The 18,600-nt window shown below is 34.9% G+C and overlaps 1 protein-coding gene across 5 annotated transcripts in view; it reads left to right on the top strand.

Annotated features, from left to right (window-relative positions):
• UBR3 (ubiquitin protein ligase E3 component n-recognin 3) overlaps nt 1-18,600 on the top strand; it is a 103,205-nt gene that overhangs the window by 26,314 nt on the left and 58,291 nt on the right. For all 5 annotated transcript variants that reach the window (XM_033516150.1, XM_033516148.1, XM_015634519.3 and 2 more), the window contains 13 exons: nt 1,884-2,112; nt 5,408-5,587; nt 6,306-6,439; nt 7,328-7,414; nt 8,034-8,099; nt 8,188-8,277; nt 9,824-9,952; nt 10,051-10,103; nt 10,748-10,881; nt 11,370-11,455; nt 12,806-12,947; nt 16,085-16,181; nt 16,621-16,762. In XM_033516150.1, the coding sequence (XP_033372041.1) occupies nt 1,884-2,112; nt 5,408-5,587; nt 6,306-6,439; nt 7,328-7,414; nt 8,034-8,099; nt 8,188-8,277; nt 9,824-9,952; nt 10,051-10,103; nt 10,748-10,881; nt 11,370-11,455; nt 12,806-12,947; nt 16,085-16,181; nt 16,621-16,762 (1,569 nt within the window). The remainder of the gene's footprint in view (nt 1-1,883; nt 2,113-5,407; nt 5,588-6,305; nt 6,440-7,327; nt 7,415-8,033; nt 8,100-8,187; nt 8,278-9,823; nt 9,953-10,050; nt 10,104-10,747; nt 10,882-11,369; nt 11,456-12,805; nt 12,948-16,084; nt 16,182-16,620; nt 16,763-18,600) is intronic.

The raw sequence follows: 18,600 nt of genomic DNA, 5'->3' as shown, positions 1-18,600 counted from the left end.
GGAAGGGGTTGTATTTGTTTATTTAACTTGCAAGTGAATGCAGGAGTAAAGCTTCTGTCTTTCCTTTACTTAAGTGTTTTCCAGAGTCTCTACCATTATACTGTAGTGAGAGCAAATTTCAGAGGTTCATTATTGTGAATGAGTGAGGCTCAAAAAATGTTGATGCATGCAGATGTTAACTAAGGAAAAAAAAAATCCAAAATTTATCCTTAGAGAAGGACCTTGTTTTTGCAATCAACTTGAATTGAGTGTGCTGTGTAACACAAGTAAAACATAGTTTCTTCATCACAGAACCCAAAAATCCTATTTCAACATAATACAGTATGAAGAAGTAATATGTAAATATACTTTTTACTAGTAGCATTAATATACTAACTTCTTTAAATACCTGCTAGATAATTTCTGTCTGAGGCTTAACATTAATAGTGTGAATGTCTTGATGATAAGTGCTAATGCCAGCCATGGAAATTGTTTCAAGCCTGTAATTTAAAGGAAATTATGTGATGGGAGTATCTGTAATAACAGAATGATACTGTATTAACTTTGCTCAAGTGTTGTCAATGCGTTGTGCCAGAAAGGCTTTAGCTGAAAACAGTTACCATGTGTAGGTGCTGTATGTGAAACATACTTTCAGTTATTATACAGTTTCCATCACTTTGGACCAGGTATAGGAAAGCAAGTTAAGTATCCTTGCAGTGTTTCCTGCTGTGATAACCTCCTTCTCACGCTGGTTCAGTTTCTTGCAACAGCAGCTTTATCTTTGGGGTTATTTCCTGGGAGAAGCAGTTTCTGCGTCTAACAGCAGAATTAGGTCATCATATTTTTGGAAGTATTTTTTAGCTGATAATAACATGGTAGTGCCATAAGAAAAGTATGGGAGCACAGAATCTAAGGCAGGTCAAAGAAAGTAGTGATCTGTGTATGGTCTGGTGAAAACATGGCTGCCTGAGGGCGGTTTTAAAATTTCTAATTCTATGCTTTTGAAAGGTTATTACTTCCAGAAGGAATAGGCAAGAGATTTTTAGACTTTGGATTTTTATCACTACACAGCTTGTCTTCTTACTAAGCCAAGCAAGTCCAGATGGTGTCAATTCAGAACCTAAAGTACTAAGTGAGAAGTGATTTCAGAGCTAGCAGATATGTTCATGTATGGGCAGTACAAAAGGTTGATTCATAATGTATTTTAAGGCTAATGAAGTGGAACTGTACTGAACTGTACTAAGATTTATGTGTATATGTACAATACATTTAAATACTGATCTGGTTTAAAAGAACCACTAACAGTTGTGTGAAGAATAACAAAGCTGGATAATTAATTTAGTTATTGAGGGAAAAGCACTAAAAATTTATATTAAAAGTACAGGATGCTATGATAGTAGAAATGGAAATCAATGTAGAAATGTCTTGCTTGAAAATAAGTGAAAAACTTACTTCATGGTTAGATGGTTGCAAGTGATAAGGCAGCTTTATAGGGCAGTACTAAACTCATTGTTCATAGTGTATTATTTTAGGACATCCTGTTGTAGGATGTATAAATAATGGATAAATTAATTATTGAAACTCTACAACTTTCACAGGCATGCTGAGACATTATATTCCTTGTTTGAACGTTTCTGGATTGGCTTTTTTTATTGTGGAAAGTATAGAATGAAAAGATTAAATTCTGGGGAAAGGTAATAAAACTAGCAGCCTAAGATACCCCTCTGTATAAATAGGTCTTTTCATTTGGTCTGTTTCTAGAAAGCAGTCATCACTTTTGGTTTGTCAAAGCAGTTTCCCAGGGCATGTTGAATGTACATTTGTAAAGGAATGTTTTATAATGAAAGTAAGCTATAATTTTTGTATGATGCTTATCAATGTCAACATTTCTTTATAATTTGCAGATTGCTTTTACAAAAACATTTGTTCAGCATTATGCTTTTATTATGAAAACACTGAAGAAAAGCCATGAATCAGACACCATGTCTAATAGAATTGTGCATATCAGTGTTCAGTTGTTCAGCAATGAAGAACTAGCACGCCAAGTAACAGAAGAATGCCAACTGCTGGATATTATGGTCACTGTTCTGTTGTACATGATGGAAAGTTGCCTTATTAAAAGTGAATTGCAAGGTAGGTTTAGTTGCTTATTTGTTTGTTTCCATGGATAATAAATTGATTTTAGAGGAAATGTAATCTTTCTTTGGTGGTCAGTCCACCCTTCTGATACCTTTCCAAAAATGTACAGGATTTAGCAACATATGGTAGAGGGTGAGTCTCAAAATTCCCTGGAAATATAAAGGTAGTTAATAAGAGTGATATTAATATTTTATCATTTGGTTTGTAGAGCTTTTATTTTAGGAATGTTATATAGTTTAGAATGTAAATTATTACCTTGTTAGTACTTAATTTGTTGCATAAAGTGCATAAGCAACTATTTGAATTAAAAATTACATACACAAATTGAGACCTGTATGAATTTTAAAAATATTTTCAAAGAATTTCACAAGCTATTTGCTATTTGCAGTATTTGAAATTGTTTTAATTCTTAAAACTTGTGATTGCCTTAATAAAATTTGATATAATTAGAGGAAAATAATTTAATAGTTTATCAACATAGCAATTTGATCAACATTTTGTTTGACAAAGTGGCCGTTTGAATTTGAGCTTTTGTAGACTGTATAACTTCTTTTGTGAAAACAGAAGTTCACCCTCCTTGTTATACCTGTCCTTATATGAACCTTGCTGACACAATTGAATCTTGCTGACTCCTGTCATTCCCACTTTTATGTGCCTAATAGACTGGAGACCTCTCAGCCCTCTGTCTAGTTTGAATCTGAAAGTACCCCCTAGATATGCTGAGTGCTGCTGCTAAATACGTATCATGAACCTCTGCATGAAATTGTATTTTTTTCCCAAAGTATCCTTGTCTCAGAGTCCACTCTATGTATAGCCTAAACCAAAATGACTGCAGAAATGGGAAATCCTCACTCATCTAGCTATCAAGAATGCCCTCATTCAGCAGGACTTCAATATGAAAAAAAAATTGTTGCCCTACATAGATTGCTTTACAGTATTACAAGGAAAATGCTGAATATTTAACAGTTTGTATATAAAATGATTTTTTCTAAATCAATGCCATATTGGTGGAATGTAATTTCAAACTATTTCTAAGCATCTTTTAAATGTTACTTTTTGGTCTTTATGGGATGTTGCTAGCATGACAGTAAGGTTCTGTAATGGGTCAGAATTGTACTACAGCAGAAAAAGGCTGGTACTGTGATTAGTCATTTTCTGAAGAATCTTCCTGGTAATTAATGGATGTAAACTTGAGGTAGTAAGTTAAATATTGTTAGATGTATTTGTGTGAGATGTATATGTGTGAGAAAAGATTTACCCTTGGAGCAGCTCTTCCACTGTTTCATTTTCTCTTTTTCCAACACCACTGATTTCTCTTAGCTAAGATACTGTTATATAGAATGTTTTAGGTTGGTCATTGAGTCCAGCAGTGAATCTAGTACTGCCAAGTCCACCTCTGGGATGTGTCTGGTTCTTTTCAGTGTTTTCACAACATTTCCCCCTCATTGCTTTATGTATGAGGGGTTGGACATACTGTAAATAGACAGACAAGAAATAATAAAATTTGTTATTGGGGTTTTGCCCTCACATATTCTCAATGGCCTTCTTTTGCAGTTCTTTGGGCTTGTATCTTGTGTTTCCTTCAAGTTACCTCTTATAATGGTGGAAATAGTGATAAGTCTATGCTGGTGAGATAAATTAAGAAGAATTTTGTTTGTGCAGCTGCTGTAAACAGTAGGTTGTTCAGTATCTAAAGGAAACAAAATTTGCAAATCCAACCAATGAATAGGTAGAGAAAACATGTTTGAGGGGAGCAAGGAAAACATAGAGCAGGACCTGTGTGTGCTACAGCATGTTTAATTTGCATTGCTCACAGATCCTAATTGTCTTTTGAACAGCTGACAGCTGTTTAAAATGTACAGTTCAGTAAGGGTATTTGTGGACCAAGTGTTTTAATGAAACAGTTAGCCTGTGTTGATACCAACTTGATAAGTGTTACTAACTCAGCTTACCTCTCTCGCACTTAGTGTGAAAGAATGAGGGGTAGAAATATAGATACAGATGATAAACCGCCTCCCTAAGGAGATTTATGTCCATATGTTCTTAGAGAATTTTTTCCTCTTTTTCAGAACTTTCTTCTTAATGAACTTTATATGGGAAAAGGATTTTATTTATAGCCCCAAGGAAAAGGTTTTGGTAATGGTTTATCCTTTGAAAATCTCTAAATGACTTTGCATTAACCCTGCCTTGTAGAGCACTCTAAATAAGAGACAATGCCAGTGTCCATTTGAAGTAACTTCATATTTGTCTAATCTTTACTAAGACAGTTGTTGGTCCTTTGCAAAATCCTTCAGCAGGTTCAGTCAGATCTTATCCTGTTCTTGGACAGGCCAAAGAGAACCACTCTACATATAGGTATACCTCATACGAGACTGGAGTCTCTTAATGAGTGTCTTTTTAGTGCAGCTGTGCTGTGCTGCTTATGACCCTTTCACTGGGTAAAGGGTAATTGCATGGGTCCTTCAGTGCATTTGGACTGGAGTGGAGCCATCCCCAAGGCTGCACATCAGATGCAAGATTTTTTTTCTTCTGTTCTTTTCTCTGTTGAAATAGAATATTAACTGGCATGGGTTCTGGAAGCTGTTTCGCTTGGATAGTGAATCCAGAATCAACTCTGTTTCCCTTCTGATCTTTCCAGGAGTCCTTCTTATGAAAAAGAATCAAAGAGATTTATTTGGCAGATGTAGAGGATGAACTTTCGTGATCTGGGGTTGGAGGGAAAGAACCGCCCCCCTTTCCCCCCAAATTTCTTATGCTCTTCTAGGAACCATCTCCTGCCCTAATCTTGGACAGGCTGCATAAACCCTTTTTGTCCCAAATTCATACTGGAAATACTTTACTCTGCTCTTTTCAGCCTCAAAATGCCAGCGTAGGTTTCAATCATCAGATTTCTTCTTGACTGCTGTAAGTTACTTTGTTCACTGGGGGTATGTCAAATTCAAAGTATAATTCAGACAATTGTATTGTTTGTTTATTTTATACTTAAAAATATTGGAAGAGCCATAGCTGTGATGGTTTTACTAATGTGCTACTTTCCAGAGGTTGTGATACTGTTCAAAGTTTAAGTGGCTCTTGCAAGTGGGGTTTGTGTTGTTTGGTCCATGATGAAAAAATAGCCTCAGGTACCATGAAAGAACCATTTAAGTTTTCTGGAGTTTTATCTGTGTGTGTCTGACCCCAGCATTGCAGTACATCCTGGTTGTTATTTTTTCATTATTTTGTAACTTTATTAATAAATGAAAAAAATTACTTTGTCTTCTCCTTTTGTTTTATTCTTTTTTAAATCTAGATGAAGAGAATAGTTTACATGTTGTGGTGAATTGTGGGGAAGCACTACTGAAGAATAATACTTACTGGCCCCTGGTTAGTGATTTTATAAACATACTTTCACACCAAAGTGTGGCAAAGAAATTTTTGGAAGATCATGGTCTTTTGGTAACATGGATGAATTTTGTATCATTTTTTCAAGGTATGTGACTTTTACAATCAATACTAATACAAGGATGTTAAGACAGTTAATGTTCACAGTGGCAAAATCCCTACAGTGCTGAATGTAAATATTTAATCTATTAGTATCCCCCAGGATTGTATTTCTTGAACAGTATATTGTAGAAAAGAGATTATAAAAATTATCTAATGGATCTTTTTCTTGTGTGAAGTAGTTGAAGACCAGTCACATCACACTTGGTCAACTAAGATCCATGGTGCAAGAATTCTGAGGTTGTACTTAAAGTACAGATCACAACAGTGAAACAAACTGTTTTACTGGTGAAGTTCTACATTTAAATATATGGGAAATAAATCTGATAAATCTAGATATTTTTCTAAATGTTGCTGTAAAGAAATTTTTTTTGATTATATAAAAAATATTTTAAGATGATGTATCTCAATACTGGTAAATGTTTTGCTTAGAAAGAGGACCATTCAGACATTCTAATTGACTGAGTGACATTCAAAGTAGAAGTTAATGTCCCCTGAAGAGCAAGGTCTGCTGCTATTAGCCAGTCTTTTAACTTTCCTGGTATACTTCTGTTCAAACTTCATTTTATCAAATATTCTGCTGCTAGATAAGATAGATTCTTACACTTTGTTTTCAGAGGTGTCTAAATGCATAATACTGAAAATACTGCATTCCATTTAGCCCTGGTTAAATCTTGGTTTGTATAACTCTGCTTAAATCTTTGAAGGTATGAATTTAAATAAACGAGAATTAAATGAGCATGTGGAGTTTGAATCACAGACATACTATGCTGCCTTTGCTGCTGAGCTGGAAGCCTGTGCCCAGCCAATGTGGGGTCTGCTGTCACACTGCAAAGTTAGGGTAAGGCTAACGTTTCCCTTCCGTGATTCTTGGTTTTATTCATGATTTTTTCTAGAATTCTCAAACCTGAAAGGGCTGTCTTTTGTATCTGAAAATACTTTGGTTTGGCTGTCTTTGTCTATTTAAATAGCATAAAACTCCAGTCAACTCAGATTCTGTGTAGAGTGAGTATAAAATTCATGCTTGTACATAATTTATTGTCTCCAGTACTGGGACTACAAGTTCACGATGTGTGCAGTCATGTCATATGTACATAAGGAATAACTTCTAATCTAATGAAGAACTTGATAAATGTCTCTGACTCATTCTGCTTTTGTTCAGTGGGAATGGAGATACAGAAGTTGTCCTAATGTGATTCTAATGTTGGCTGTGGCTGTGAATAGACACTTCATTATGATGGGGGATGGAGTAATTTATGGGCTTGTGTGGTTCTTCTATCAATTTGAGGTGGAAACCTTTTAGGTTCTGACATCACATGATCTCCAAACTAGAGCAAAGACTTGTTGCTATTTGCCAGACTGCAAATTATATTAATTTACAGCAAAAATAGAATCCATCAGCTTTTAGGAATACTTACCATATGAAAAACACTTTTTACTGTTTATCTATGAAATAAATACTTATATTTATAATATTTTAATATATAGTGAAGTAGTGGAGTCCCAATCCCTGAAAATGTTCAAGAAACAACTGGACCTGGCACTTAGTGCTGTGGTTTAGTTGACAATGTATTGTTCAGTCAGTGATCTTGGAGGCCTTTTCCAATCTTGGTGTTTCTGTGTACTGTAAAAATATTCTTGAACTAGCTGTATTTATTTGTAGTAGGAAAACAATGGCACTTATATGAGACAAAACAGTTTTAAGTGTGCTGGTTTCTCTTAACTGCAGGAAACACAAGAATACACACGCAATGTTGTCAGATACTGCCTTGAAGCGCTTCAGGACTGGTTTGATGCTATCAACTTTGTAGATGAGGTAAATATCCTTAGTGAATTTAAGTAAAGTACTGTGAAAATCTGATTAAATTTCAAAGGTGATTTCCTTACACCCAGGCCCCTCTCCTTAATTTAAGTAACTATTCAAGCTAGTGATCAAAAAAGGATTGCCTTGCTGAAGTTTGTAGTTAATACTTACAATGCTGTGTCCTAGGATCCTTTCTTTTCTGTAGAGTCTCGGTGATTTAGGTTGGCAGGTACAAGCTTAAGCTGTCAGTTTTAAAAGCAGTGCTATGGATACACTACTGTTTTGCTGTATGAAGAGCCAAATGAAGGAGGGGCAAAACAGAAGTCCTCTTCTGCTTTGGCAATTGAGAAACAGTTTTGCTACTTGGCAAGCAAAACTTACTCAACTCAAAGTGCTGTTAGCTTTTGGGGACTCAGTAAGAGATGAACTACAACTGTCTGAGGGAAACTTCTGAATAATCAGAAAGACAAGGGAGTGAAGTACTGCTAGTGGAAAGCAAGTCCATCAAATGAAGGCATGTAAGATACTATCCTTGGTGGTTGTGCCAAAGATATTTGTATGTTTGGCTTTTTTTTCAATATATTAAATACCTTTATTTTCAATATATTAAATACCTTTATTTTACTTTCAGCCAGCACCTAACCAAGTTACTTTTCATTTGCCACTGCACCGTTACTTTGCCATGTTTTTAAGTAAGGTAGGCACATTTTGTATTTTCACAGAAGATGGAAATTCCCTGTCGAATGTGATCATTCAACGCAGCATATGCTTGCTTTTGTTTCTAGGCTGTTAAATGCCAAGAACTAGATCTGGATACTATTCTACCAGATCAGGAGATGCTGATGAAACTTATGATTCACCCACTTCAGATTCAGGTATGGGCAGGCTTCTGACTTAACAATAGGAAATATGTCTTAATTGTGGAATATAAAAATAAGCCGTTTGTGAAAATAGTAACTAGAATATACTGAGTGGTTAGGATAATGTCTTTTTTTTTTTTCTTCCTATTTCCAAAATTCAAAATGTGGCATTAGTTATCATACTCTGAGAAGCACATAATAATAGTATTCACTATAGCTCTTCCGAAATGGTAGGAAGGACCAATTCTTTGAAAACTAAGAAGTGAATGTGGACAGGTGAATGGAATGCAGGTTGACAAGAAACCCAAATCTGGAAATTTTGTATTTCAAATTGAGAGTGAGTTCCAGAATGGATATGCAGTATTTTTATTTGCAGATTTGGACTTACTTTTGCATAAGTGGCAGTGAGTACTATTTGTAATCACTGCTTTTAGATCTAACCTCTTTTTAATCATGATACCTTAATTTTTGGTTCATTTTGGTACCATGCTACCTTCATTTTGAGTATGTTTCAAGATTTTGATGAGCAACTACATGTATAAATCACTTAATTTGTCTTTAATTACTTTAGTTGTCTGAAATATGCTCTCGTATGGAATATGGTATCTGTTTCATAAACTTGGAGTGGGTCTTTTTGTCTCTCACTCTCCAGGAGAAGTAAATTACTATAAAAAAAGTCTGTAAAGTTGTAGTATGTATTTATATGTATGTATGTATATGTGTAATGATAGTGAATAAAATGATGAGAGGGCTGGAGCACCTCTTTTATGAAGATGGACAGAGAATTGGCATTGTTCAACCTGGGGAAGAGAAGGCTCCGGGGACACCTTAGAATAGCCTTCTAAAGAGGCCTGCAAGAGAGCTGGGGGCAAACTATTTAGCAGGACCTGTTGCAATAGAACAAGGCTAGTGTGTTTAAACTGAAGTAGGGTTGATTTAGATTACCTGTAGCACCTTTTTTTTTACTGTGAGGGTGGTACAACATTGGAGCAGGTTGTCCATGGAAGTGGTAGATGCCCCATCCCTGGGAACGTCCAAGGTTAGATTGGATGGGGCTCTGAGTAGCCTGACCTAGTTGAAGATGCCCCTGATCATTGTAGGGGGGTTGGACTAGATGACCTTTAAAGGTCCATTCCAACCCAAACTATTCTATGACTCTCCAAGAAAGCCCCAGAGGGACTTCTTACAATGACATGTAGTGACAGGACAAGGGGCAATGGCTTTAAACTGAAAGAGAGTAGCTTAGATGAGATATCACAAAGACATTCTTTACTGTGAAGGTGGTGACACACTGAAACAGATTGCCCAGAGAAGGCAAGGATTTCCCATCCATGGAGGTGTTCAAGGCCAGGGTGAATGGGGCTTTAAGCAACCTGGCTTTAAGCACCTGAAAGGTGTCCCTGCCCCTGGCATAGGGGTTGGAAATCTTTATGGTCCCTTCCAATCCAAACTGTTCTATGATTTCTAATTTTCTATGATACTATACTGATGATCTGCTAACACTGAACTGAGTAGCTGAACATCCCTGAAATGTTTGTAACTTCCTATTTTCCCTGAACAGGCAAGTCTTTCTGAAATTCACAGCAATATGTGGGTTAGAAATGGTCTACAAATTAAAGGACAGGCCATGACTTACGTGCAGTCTCATTTCTGCAATTCAATGATTGATCCTGACATTTATCTGCTGCAAGTAAGTTATGTTTTCTGAGAAGCCAAGCCAGTATTATTTTCCTACAAACTTATTGAATAGAATTAATTTAATAAAATTAATTTACTCTCTTTCTACAGGTCTGTGCCTCTAGATTGGACCCAGATTATTTTATTTCATCTGTTTTTGAAAGGTAGGACTAAAAGATGAATGCTCTTGTTCAATGTTGTGCTAGCTGTTGTGCTAATTTATTGTGTGTAATAGAAAAGTTGCATATCTGATACATATCTTCAGTGGGTACAACACTACTTAGCCAAAACTAACACTTACCTAGGGGCTCTACTGAAAGAGGTTTCTCTTGATTTTAAACAGCATTGGCTTTTGATTTACAGTGCAGTAGTGAAACTTCATATCTTTGTTTTCTGAACATCTTCAGGATTTTTTAAGTTTCATATGTATTCATATGCCAGGATATTCTATCCTGAAGAAGTAGATAAATATAACTGCAGTTGTAAGAGGCACAGAATGTTTATTTTTCTGGAAAAAATCAGGGTTTGAATACCAATTAATATGCACTTGTTTTTATGTGTTGATAAATATAAGGTGTTTTCATGTGGAGTGAATATCACTATAGCACATTCCATCAATAGGTAAATAAAAATTGAAATTTAAAAAGAAGAGGGTTTTCATGTGTGTTTGTTTGCACTTTGGGTTTTCATTTGGGCTTTTGTATTTCATTTCAGGTTGTTGTGAGTGCTATCCTGAGTTTATCATTTCACATTGGTGTTTTAATGCTGGAGAATGTTTAACTGTTGTTTCTGACTTTACTGTTTGCAGATTTAAGGTGGTAGATCTGTTAACGATGGCATCACAGCATCAAAATACAGTTCTTGACTCAGAGCATGAAAGGTCCATGCTGGAAGGAGCCTTAACATTTTTGGTCCTTTTGTTAAGCCTTCGTTTACATTTAGGTAAGTGTCACTGCTTTAGGAATATTTGTATGTAAATGACATTGTTACACCTTCATTTATATTCAGCACTTCACAGGTGCCATAAAGCTGTTTAACCATATAGTAACTTAAAGCATTCAACATATGGTTTCATCTTTGCCAGTTACTGAATTTTAATCCCTTATGAAATAGAAAAAGATAGAATACATAAAAATGAAGAAAAATGGCTTTAATGGAAGTGGGTGATTTGTGTAGGTGATGACATGAAGATTTTGTATCTTTTCCAGAAAGACAGCAGTTTGAGTCTGTACTGGTATTTTCTGATTGAGATTGTGCCTTTCATAATATTTGCACACCCCCCCTTTTTTTTCCCCAGTATTTTTATGTCACTGTATCATTAACTAATATTAATTTGTATCATGTTTGACAGGCTTTTAATGTCAAATGAAAACTGAATACATGTTTTGAAATCATGCTGTTTTAACAGTTTTTGCATTTCATTGTTCTAGGAATGACAGATGATGAGATCCTCAGAGCGGAGATGGTAGCCCAACTGTGTATGAATGACAGGACACACAGTTCATTATTGGATCTCATATCCTTGGAATATATTCACTAATGTGTCTGAATGAGAATGGCAGGTGCCTGGATAGTAGTGAGGCTTAAACATGTATTTAGGTTACATAATTAAAAAATGGTGTGAAGATGTGTTTATATATACTTACTAGCAAAGGCATTTGCTCCAATTTTGGTTTTTCTTACAATAAATGCAATGCTTTTTAATAGTTTAAATTAGTTTTGATACAAAATGCTGTACTGGTCTTTAGTAGTCTTTTAGTTGTGAGGTAAAACATGTGTTTTCTAATGACTTCGTGGAAGTTTGTCCAAGCATCACATTTGTCTGAATTTGAGCCTTTGATATTTGCTAAGTTTATGCCAATATAAAAAGAAGGCATTCTACATTATATTGACTTTTGCTATCAATAGCTGAAAATGTAAATAATAGCAATCCTGCATGTTGCTTTGACATTAGAGTGAAGTGCATGTGTTATGGGGAAAGAATAGCAAACTTTAAGGAGTCGTCCTTCTGCACAGGCACAGGGTTCATGTCCCTGGACAGCTGACTATAAATATGCAGGTTTTCCTGCTATCACTCTTAGTCTGTTAGGCTAATTAAATAGCTTATTGTGGTTGCGTAGAAGAGCTTGCCATCCTGGGATAGGCATTGAACAAAAATATTAGGAATACAAAGATAGGAAAGGATGAGATTGAGACTAACAAATGCATAATAAGAGTTATTATTGTGATATGATCTAGTAAGTCAGTCAAATATGTTAAATAAGCGATTACTTAGAAAAAATCACTTAAGTGAATGACTTAACTATGTAAAATAAGGAAATCATTTATATAAGTAATCACTAATCACCAAGAAGAGGTTTACTTCCTTGTAAGTGCTGCTTGTGTTTTAGGGTAATGTCAGGAGGTCAGTTAAGTATTGCTACCAAAAATGAGAACTATGGAATCCGAGATGCAGAATGATTTATTGTGTTTATGGATCCTGAACTATTTGCTTGCTTTTTCTGCTTGGATGTAAATGCAAAATATTCTCCCTATGAAGACAGACAATGTGTTTGTAAATAAAGGCAATAACAGAAACTTCATATACACTACAGGCAGTGGCTTTTATATCTCATTAAGTACTAACAGTTTGAGCCAAATATGTAGCAAGTCTTACATAAGAAAGTTTAATGTCCTAGGTAGGAGGCTTAGGTTTTCTTCAGTAACAGTTACTGTTCCTAGCAGCTGGAGCATACAGACCTCTTGTGGTAAGCACAGAGCACTGCTGAGATGTGGTCTGAAATGACTGACTGCAAATATCAAGAGGGAAGTGAAATTCTGTGTCCTCCAACTAAATTAACTTTGCTTTCCTTAACAGAAGTGTTACATTCCAGAAAACCCTAATCCTAAAAGTGGGATTATTCCAGGAAGCTTAAGCTTTGAATCAGTCCTGTCAGCAGTTGCTGACTTTAAAGCCCCTGTTTTTGAACCTGGAGGTTCTATGCAGCAAGGAATGTATACACCTAAAGGTATGGTAATCAGTGTTCTCTTGCAACATATTCATTGGTAAGGTGCCTAACCAGGGTTTGTTTGGTTTTGTTGTAGTGGGTTTTCTTCCTTAAAAAACCTAAAGAGCAAACCCAGCCTACCAGTGTTGGAAACTCTACCCCATCCTCCCCATGAAAAAGTCAAACCTACCAGTGCCACAAAATTTGATTTTTTCATTATTGTCCATGGCTTATATTTAGCAGCATTGCTAAAGACATTAGTAGTCTGTAATAAATTGATTTTGATCTAGAGGGAAAATGAACTTCTCATACTAAACAGATAGCCTCAAAAAGCAAAGGAAAATAGAGGAATGAAAAATTATCTTGTGTTTTACTGATCTGCATACTTAATTACTCATATGATTTAAATAAATACGATGTATATTTAGTAGAGTTTAGAACTGTTTGCACTAGTGAAATGTCAATTGCAAAAATACTTTCTTTGAACTTCTCCAACTTTTGACTATTAAAGATACCACGATACAGAATTCTTTATTTCGTGTTGCTTATCTGTATTAGTATCCTGTAACATTTTTTTGCAGTCAGTAGTGAAGGTCTAGGAAAAAGTTCAGGCTAGCCTTGTTATAGAATATTGTTCTGTAACTCTCCAATGCATACAGTGCAAAAATGACAAGTTTCTTTCCCTGACCATCTTGTCATATAAATTGGTCTCAACATAGCATTGGTATATCAAAGGAGAGAAATAATATAAGAACTCAGTGTTCCATTAGTGTGTCCTGTCACTGAGCAGATAAGCCTGTGGAAATCTGAAATGCTCCATGTGCTCTGGTTGTGCTTCAGGCTAATGGCAAAGCTGAAGAGGGATTAACTCCTTCCTCCCTGAGGAAGTTCACATACCTCCCTTGAGAACTGGGAAGGCTGGAGTCTGGCAATTTTGAAACCATTTGGTTTTGATGATTTTTTGGAGGGGAGTGGTGGTTAATGTAGGTACTGGTATTGTGATAACTTGTTTGCCAGGTTTTGTACTGGGAGATTAAATTGTCAATAAAGTGCTTTTTATACAAATTAATGACTAATGAAGTAATTTTGTGAAACCAAAGTTTTGGGAATTTATTAATCTCTGTTCTTTGATGTGTAATTCAGCAGCTTAACACCCATGTATCTAAAATAACTTAATTTTAATGTTACATAAACTACATTTCCTTATGTCCTGTCTGGTTTCTGGAGCTTTTTACATGCTGGTCTTTTTCATAACACAGTATGAAGGAAAAAGAGATAGATTATACTATTTTTAGTTATCGCACTTTATATTTAGGGAATCTAATTCTAGATTACAGTGTCTGGAGTACTTTGTATATAGGTTGGGTTTTTTTTAACTTAGGTAAACAATTTATTCCAGAGGTAAACTGTCTTAAGTATGTCATCTATAGCATTGAATAATGAAGTGATTTATCACACTATACAGATTCCCTTTTTCTTAAAGTAATAAATGCTGAAAAATCTTTTGCAGGAATAAAAGCTGACATGTCTTTCTTTGCCCTCTTAAGTGTCAGATTCTCCATAAGACTACATAGGTTCTCAAACCCATTGTTTTTAAGAATTGTAGTTTTTGGCCTGTCACAGTTAAAGCAAGTCATGATCAGATCAATTCCCTCTAATCCTCTAATCGCTTGTTTCCCTAAATTTGAACTTTATGTTCACAGATCCCTAGATTTTGCTTCCATTAACCGTAATTTAAAAAAAAAATAAACAAAACCAACCCAAATTAACTTTCAGAGCCAAATTCTTTCTACACACTGTAGATTTGTGTGCTGAAGATGAGCTGTGTGTGCATTTCTGATATTCACTGTATGGCTCACTCAGTCCTTTTTTCTCATTATGCATTAGCAACCTAAACAATCTTGGTGTGTGTTTCAGACTGCAATACTAAATTATGTCCAGAAAAAAAATGTGGGTTTTTTTTTCACAAGCTAAATTTAATCATATTTCACACAAAGGAAACTTTGGAAAGTGTTCTCCCTCAGCAGTCTATGAGGATATCTGTAGAATTGTTAGCCTTAGCAGGGGTTAATGTATAAGATATATATATATATAAGATATATATATATATATATATATATAATATCCTAGAGGATAGACCTCTAGGTAGGAGTATAGACACTTGTCTACCTGCCTAATTTTCCTGGGGAAAATTAATCCCAGAAGTGTGATAAAGCTGCTTATTTCTGCCTGTGGAAACTTGGAAGAATGTTGTAAGCACATGTGTTGCATTACGCCTGCTGGTGGAGCTAAAATTCTGTATCCACTGGGTTTCTTCCTCGTTTTGGGGTCATTGAATCTTGCCATCCTTTTTTTGTGTTACGAGAGTTAAACACTTCAAAACAATTCATAGAATTAATGTCTTCATTTGGCTTTAGATTGGAGCTTCGTTTTGGTTTTTAATAACTTGTAAATAGAAAATAAAAAGGCCATCAAATGGGACATTTTTGTAGACTGTTTAGACTTTTCTGTTTGTCATTGCTCTGAACAGCCACTCTGGATGTAACTTTAGAGCTACTAAATTAAACAGATGTAACTAACATTTTAATGCTGAAATAATGCATACATATTTGTTATAAAGCAAAAGCATAATTGTAAAGCTTTGATCACAAATATTATTTGATGCAAAGCTTGACCGTTTTTGATACTGAGCAAGAAATTGTGTCGTTGCAGCAATTTTGTTCACTACACTTACTGGTAAAATATAACCTACCTCCTAACAACTCCACAGTCTTTACTTCCTACTTTCAAGAGGCTTGTGTTTATCATGTAGCAAGTGAAAAATAATGTAAGCCTTTTCTCACATATACTTGGAAATGAAAAAGAGCAAAACAAGATGCATACAGAAAATAATGGTTTTTGGGTTGCCTAATAGAGTGGGGTTTTTTGTTTTGAAACCAATCAAAATTTTGCAAAAAAGATTATTCTATTTTAATATATAGTGGTAATTATTACTATAGAAAGTATTATTAGTAAGAATTATTATAAATTGCTGTAGTTTGACAGGAAAAATTATATAATTGAAGTGACATAATTAAAGCTAGTTAAGAAGAGAATCTAAAATAAATGTGTAAGGTCTTTAAAGAGAACGTTAACTTATAATTTCTTTTAAACAACAGCTGAAGTCTGGGATAAGGAATTTGACCCTGTCATGGTAATACTTCGAACAGTTTACCGTAGAGATGTGCAGTCTGCAATGGACAGATACACAGCATTGTAAGTTGGATCATTTTTAGAAATGCAACATCACAGTGTTGCTCATTCCACAATTTTTTTTGTTTTCCATCTGGTAATGCTAATCACTTTATCAGTGTTTTCAAGCCCCAGATTTCTTCTTGAGTATATAGTCCATAAATTTACAAGCAATATTAGAGTTTTGGTTATCTTAGTCTGTTACTCTTCCATAAATGTTTAAAAATACATCTGAAGGGCCATAGACAAAGTAGTGAATGTCATAACAGATGAAATACTTAACCATTATTAATTTAACCATAATTGTTTAAAAATCATCTATAACTTACTTGAAGGAGCCTTATCTATTTTTATTTAATTTACTTCTAGGTACACAAAGTGAAGTTTATGTGTAGCAGTGGCAGGTTTCTACATTATTGCAGTGTTCAACAGTAGTTTCATCATTTAACATTTGTTTCAACAGCTTAAAGCAAAGTGGCAAATTCCCTGGAAACCCATGGCCTCCTTACAAGAAGAGAACACCACTACACCCAAGTTACAGAGGTCTCATAAAGCTTTTGCACTGTAAAACACTTCACATTGTGCTTTTCACACTTCTTTACAAGGTACAGTCATGATTCTCATTAAGTACATCGGTTTACTTCCACATTTTTTACAGAAGTTCTTAGAAGCATGATTTTTAAAGTTTGTTTGGAGTAGTCAGGTTTAATTTTATGTAATATTTTTTGGTTTGGTTTGGTTTTATTTTTTAAGTCTAGTATGAGGTTTTTTCCTACCACTTTGGTTATTTCATGAATGATTGTTTCATATATGCACACACTAAGTCACTACCCAAGTGCATGGAATATCCTGTTCTACTTTGAGGAACATTGTATTAACCATCAGAGTTGCCATTCAGGTTGTTCTTCCATGATGGTTTCAGGGAGCACAGTGGCATGAGTGGTGTTCCTTTGGCTCCTGAGGCATCAGCAGTGCCTGTACAAAAATACACAACTTTAATGGTTTTAAATCCTCAGTGTCAAAGAAATCTCGTAACTGCAGTTGTTGTTAACATCATTTCCCAAATACATTCTGGCTTTTGATAACGTTATAGCATCTGTTTTTAAGGGCTAATTGGTGCCTTTAAGCTGTGTTTGGTTTTATCTGTGATAGTTAGCTGCTGTCTTCAAGAGAACCGCATCATTTTTGAAGAGTCCATTCATCAGAAAATGAACTTTGAATCTGTATTTAGAAAGTGTTTTCAAAGCAGTGTGCTGCAGAGGCGGATGAGGAACTATAAAAATTGCTTTGTTTGAGTAGCCTTTTTTTCCTGGGCAGACTTTTCATTTTGTACTCTTTTAAGGGTTCCCAACTTACCTAAAACTCACGTTTTGTTTCACTGTTAAATTTCTGGTGAATAGAAATTATCTGTTGTACTACAGGAAGGCTGGTGAAGGAAATGAGAGCTTGGTACTATGTAGAAGATGAAATAATGTTTTGACATGGAGCAAAAATAGAGAATATAGGGAAGGGGAATGCTTCATCTTTTGCTGTCTTGCTTGGGCCTCTTTGGTCACCTTTTTTCTTTTTCCATTAAGAACATTTGAGGGCTTAAATCTTGAGAATCTTAGACATTACTCGGTTGCTGGTTTAGCTGGAATACCAAATATTTTTCCACCAGATTTATGGAAGGTGGAAAATACATAGTAGTAGTGGTTAATTCTGTGGGTTGCCTTAAATAATGACTGCTCTCTTTGTGAAATTTTGCCAATTCATGACAGCCTTTATTATGTCTCTTGGCTTTTGGGACTTCCTGTGGAAGAACAGTAAACTGTATTTGGTGATGTTACTTTTCAGAAGCGTTGGTCAATATGACTTTTGATTCTGGTATTGGCTTCTATGGCTTTTGAAAGTGGTACAATTACATGTGCTCTTCATACTAACAGAATATTGAGTCCCCTTTTTAATTAAATAACTTCTATCATCTCAGATTTGGTTGGGTTTGATTAAATCAGCTTATCAGTCACTTTTTAGAAAAGCTATTGTAAAACAAAGTTATTTTTTTAAGAACTTTGTCTCTCTGATGTTTCTGATGGCTTTATCTACTTAGAAAATTCATCCATTCAAAACCAAGTCATATTTAAAACCTTACTAGGCTATGCTCTAAAAACACTAATGTGTATGATAGCCTGTCTACAATGAAATTTTAAATATATTTTCTCACACACTTTTTTAGTAAGTTGCTTTTTTTTGCCATTTTCTTTCCTTAAATTCAGAATATTCTCAAGAGGAAAGTTGTCCTGGTTTTTAATTTTAGCAGTACTGGTTCTTTTTCTCAATGCACTGAAAACTGTATTAGAAGAAAGATATGGGAAATTATTAATTTAATAAAGATAAGGTCATTTATTATTTATAACTAAAAAAGATTATGTGAAGTGGCTGCAAAATTGATGTTAACCTTTGT

Source organism: Parus major, chromosome 7 (assembly GCF_001522545.3).
Source record: "Parus major isolate Abel chromosome 7, Parus_major1.1, whole genome shotgun sequence".
NCBI classification, from domain to species: domain Eukaryota; kingdom Metazoa; phylum Chordata; class Aves; order Passeriformes; family Paridae; genus Parus; species Parus major.
Note: the sequence above shows the minus strand (reverse complement) of the source record. Positions and strands in the feature narration are given on the sequence as shown.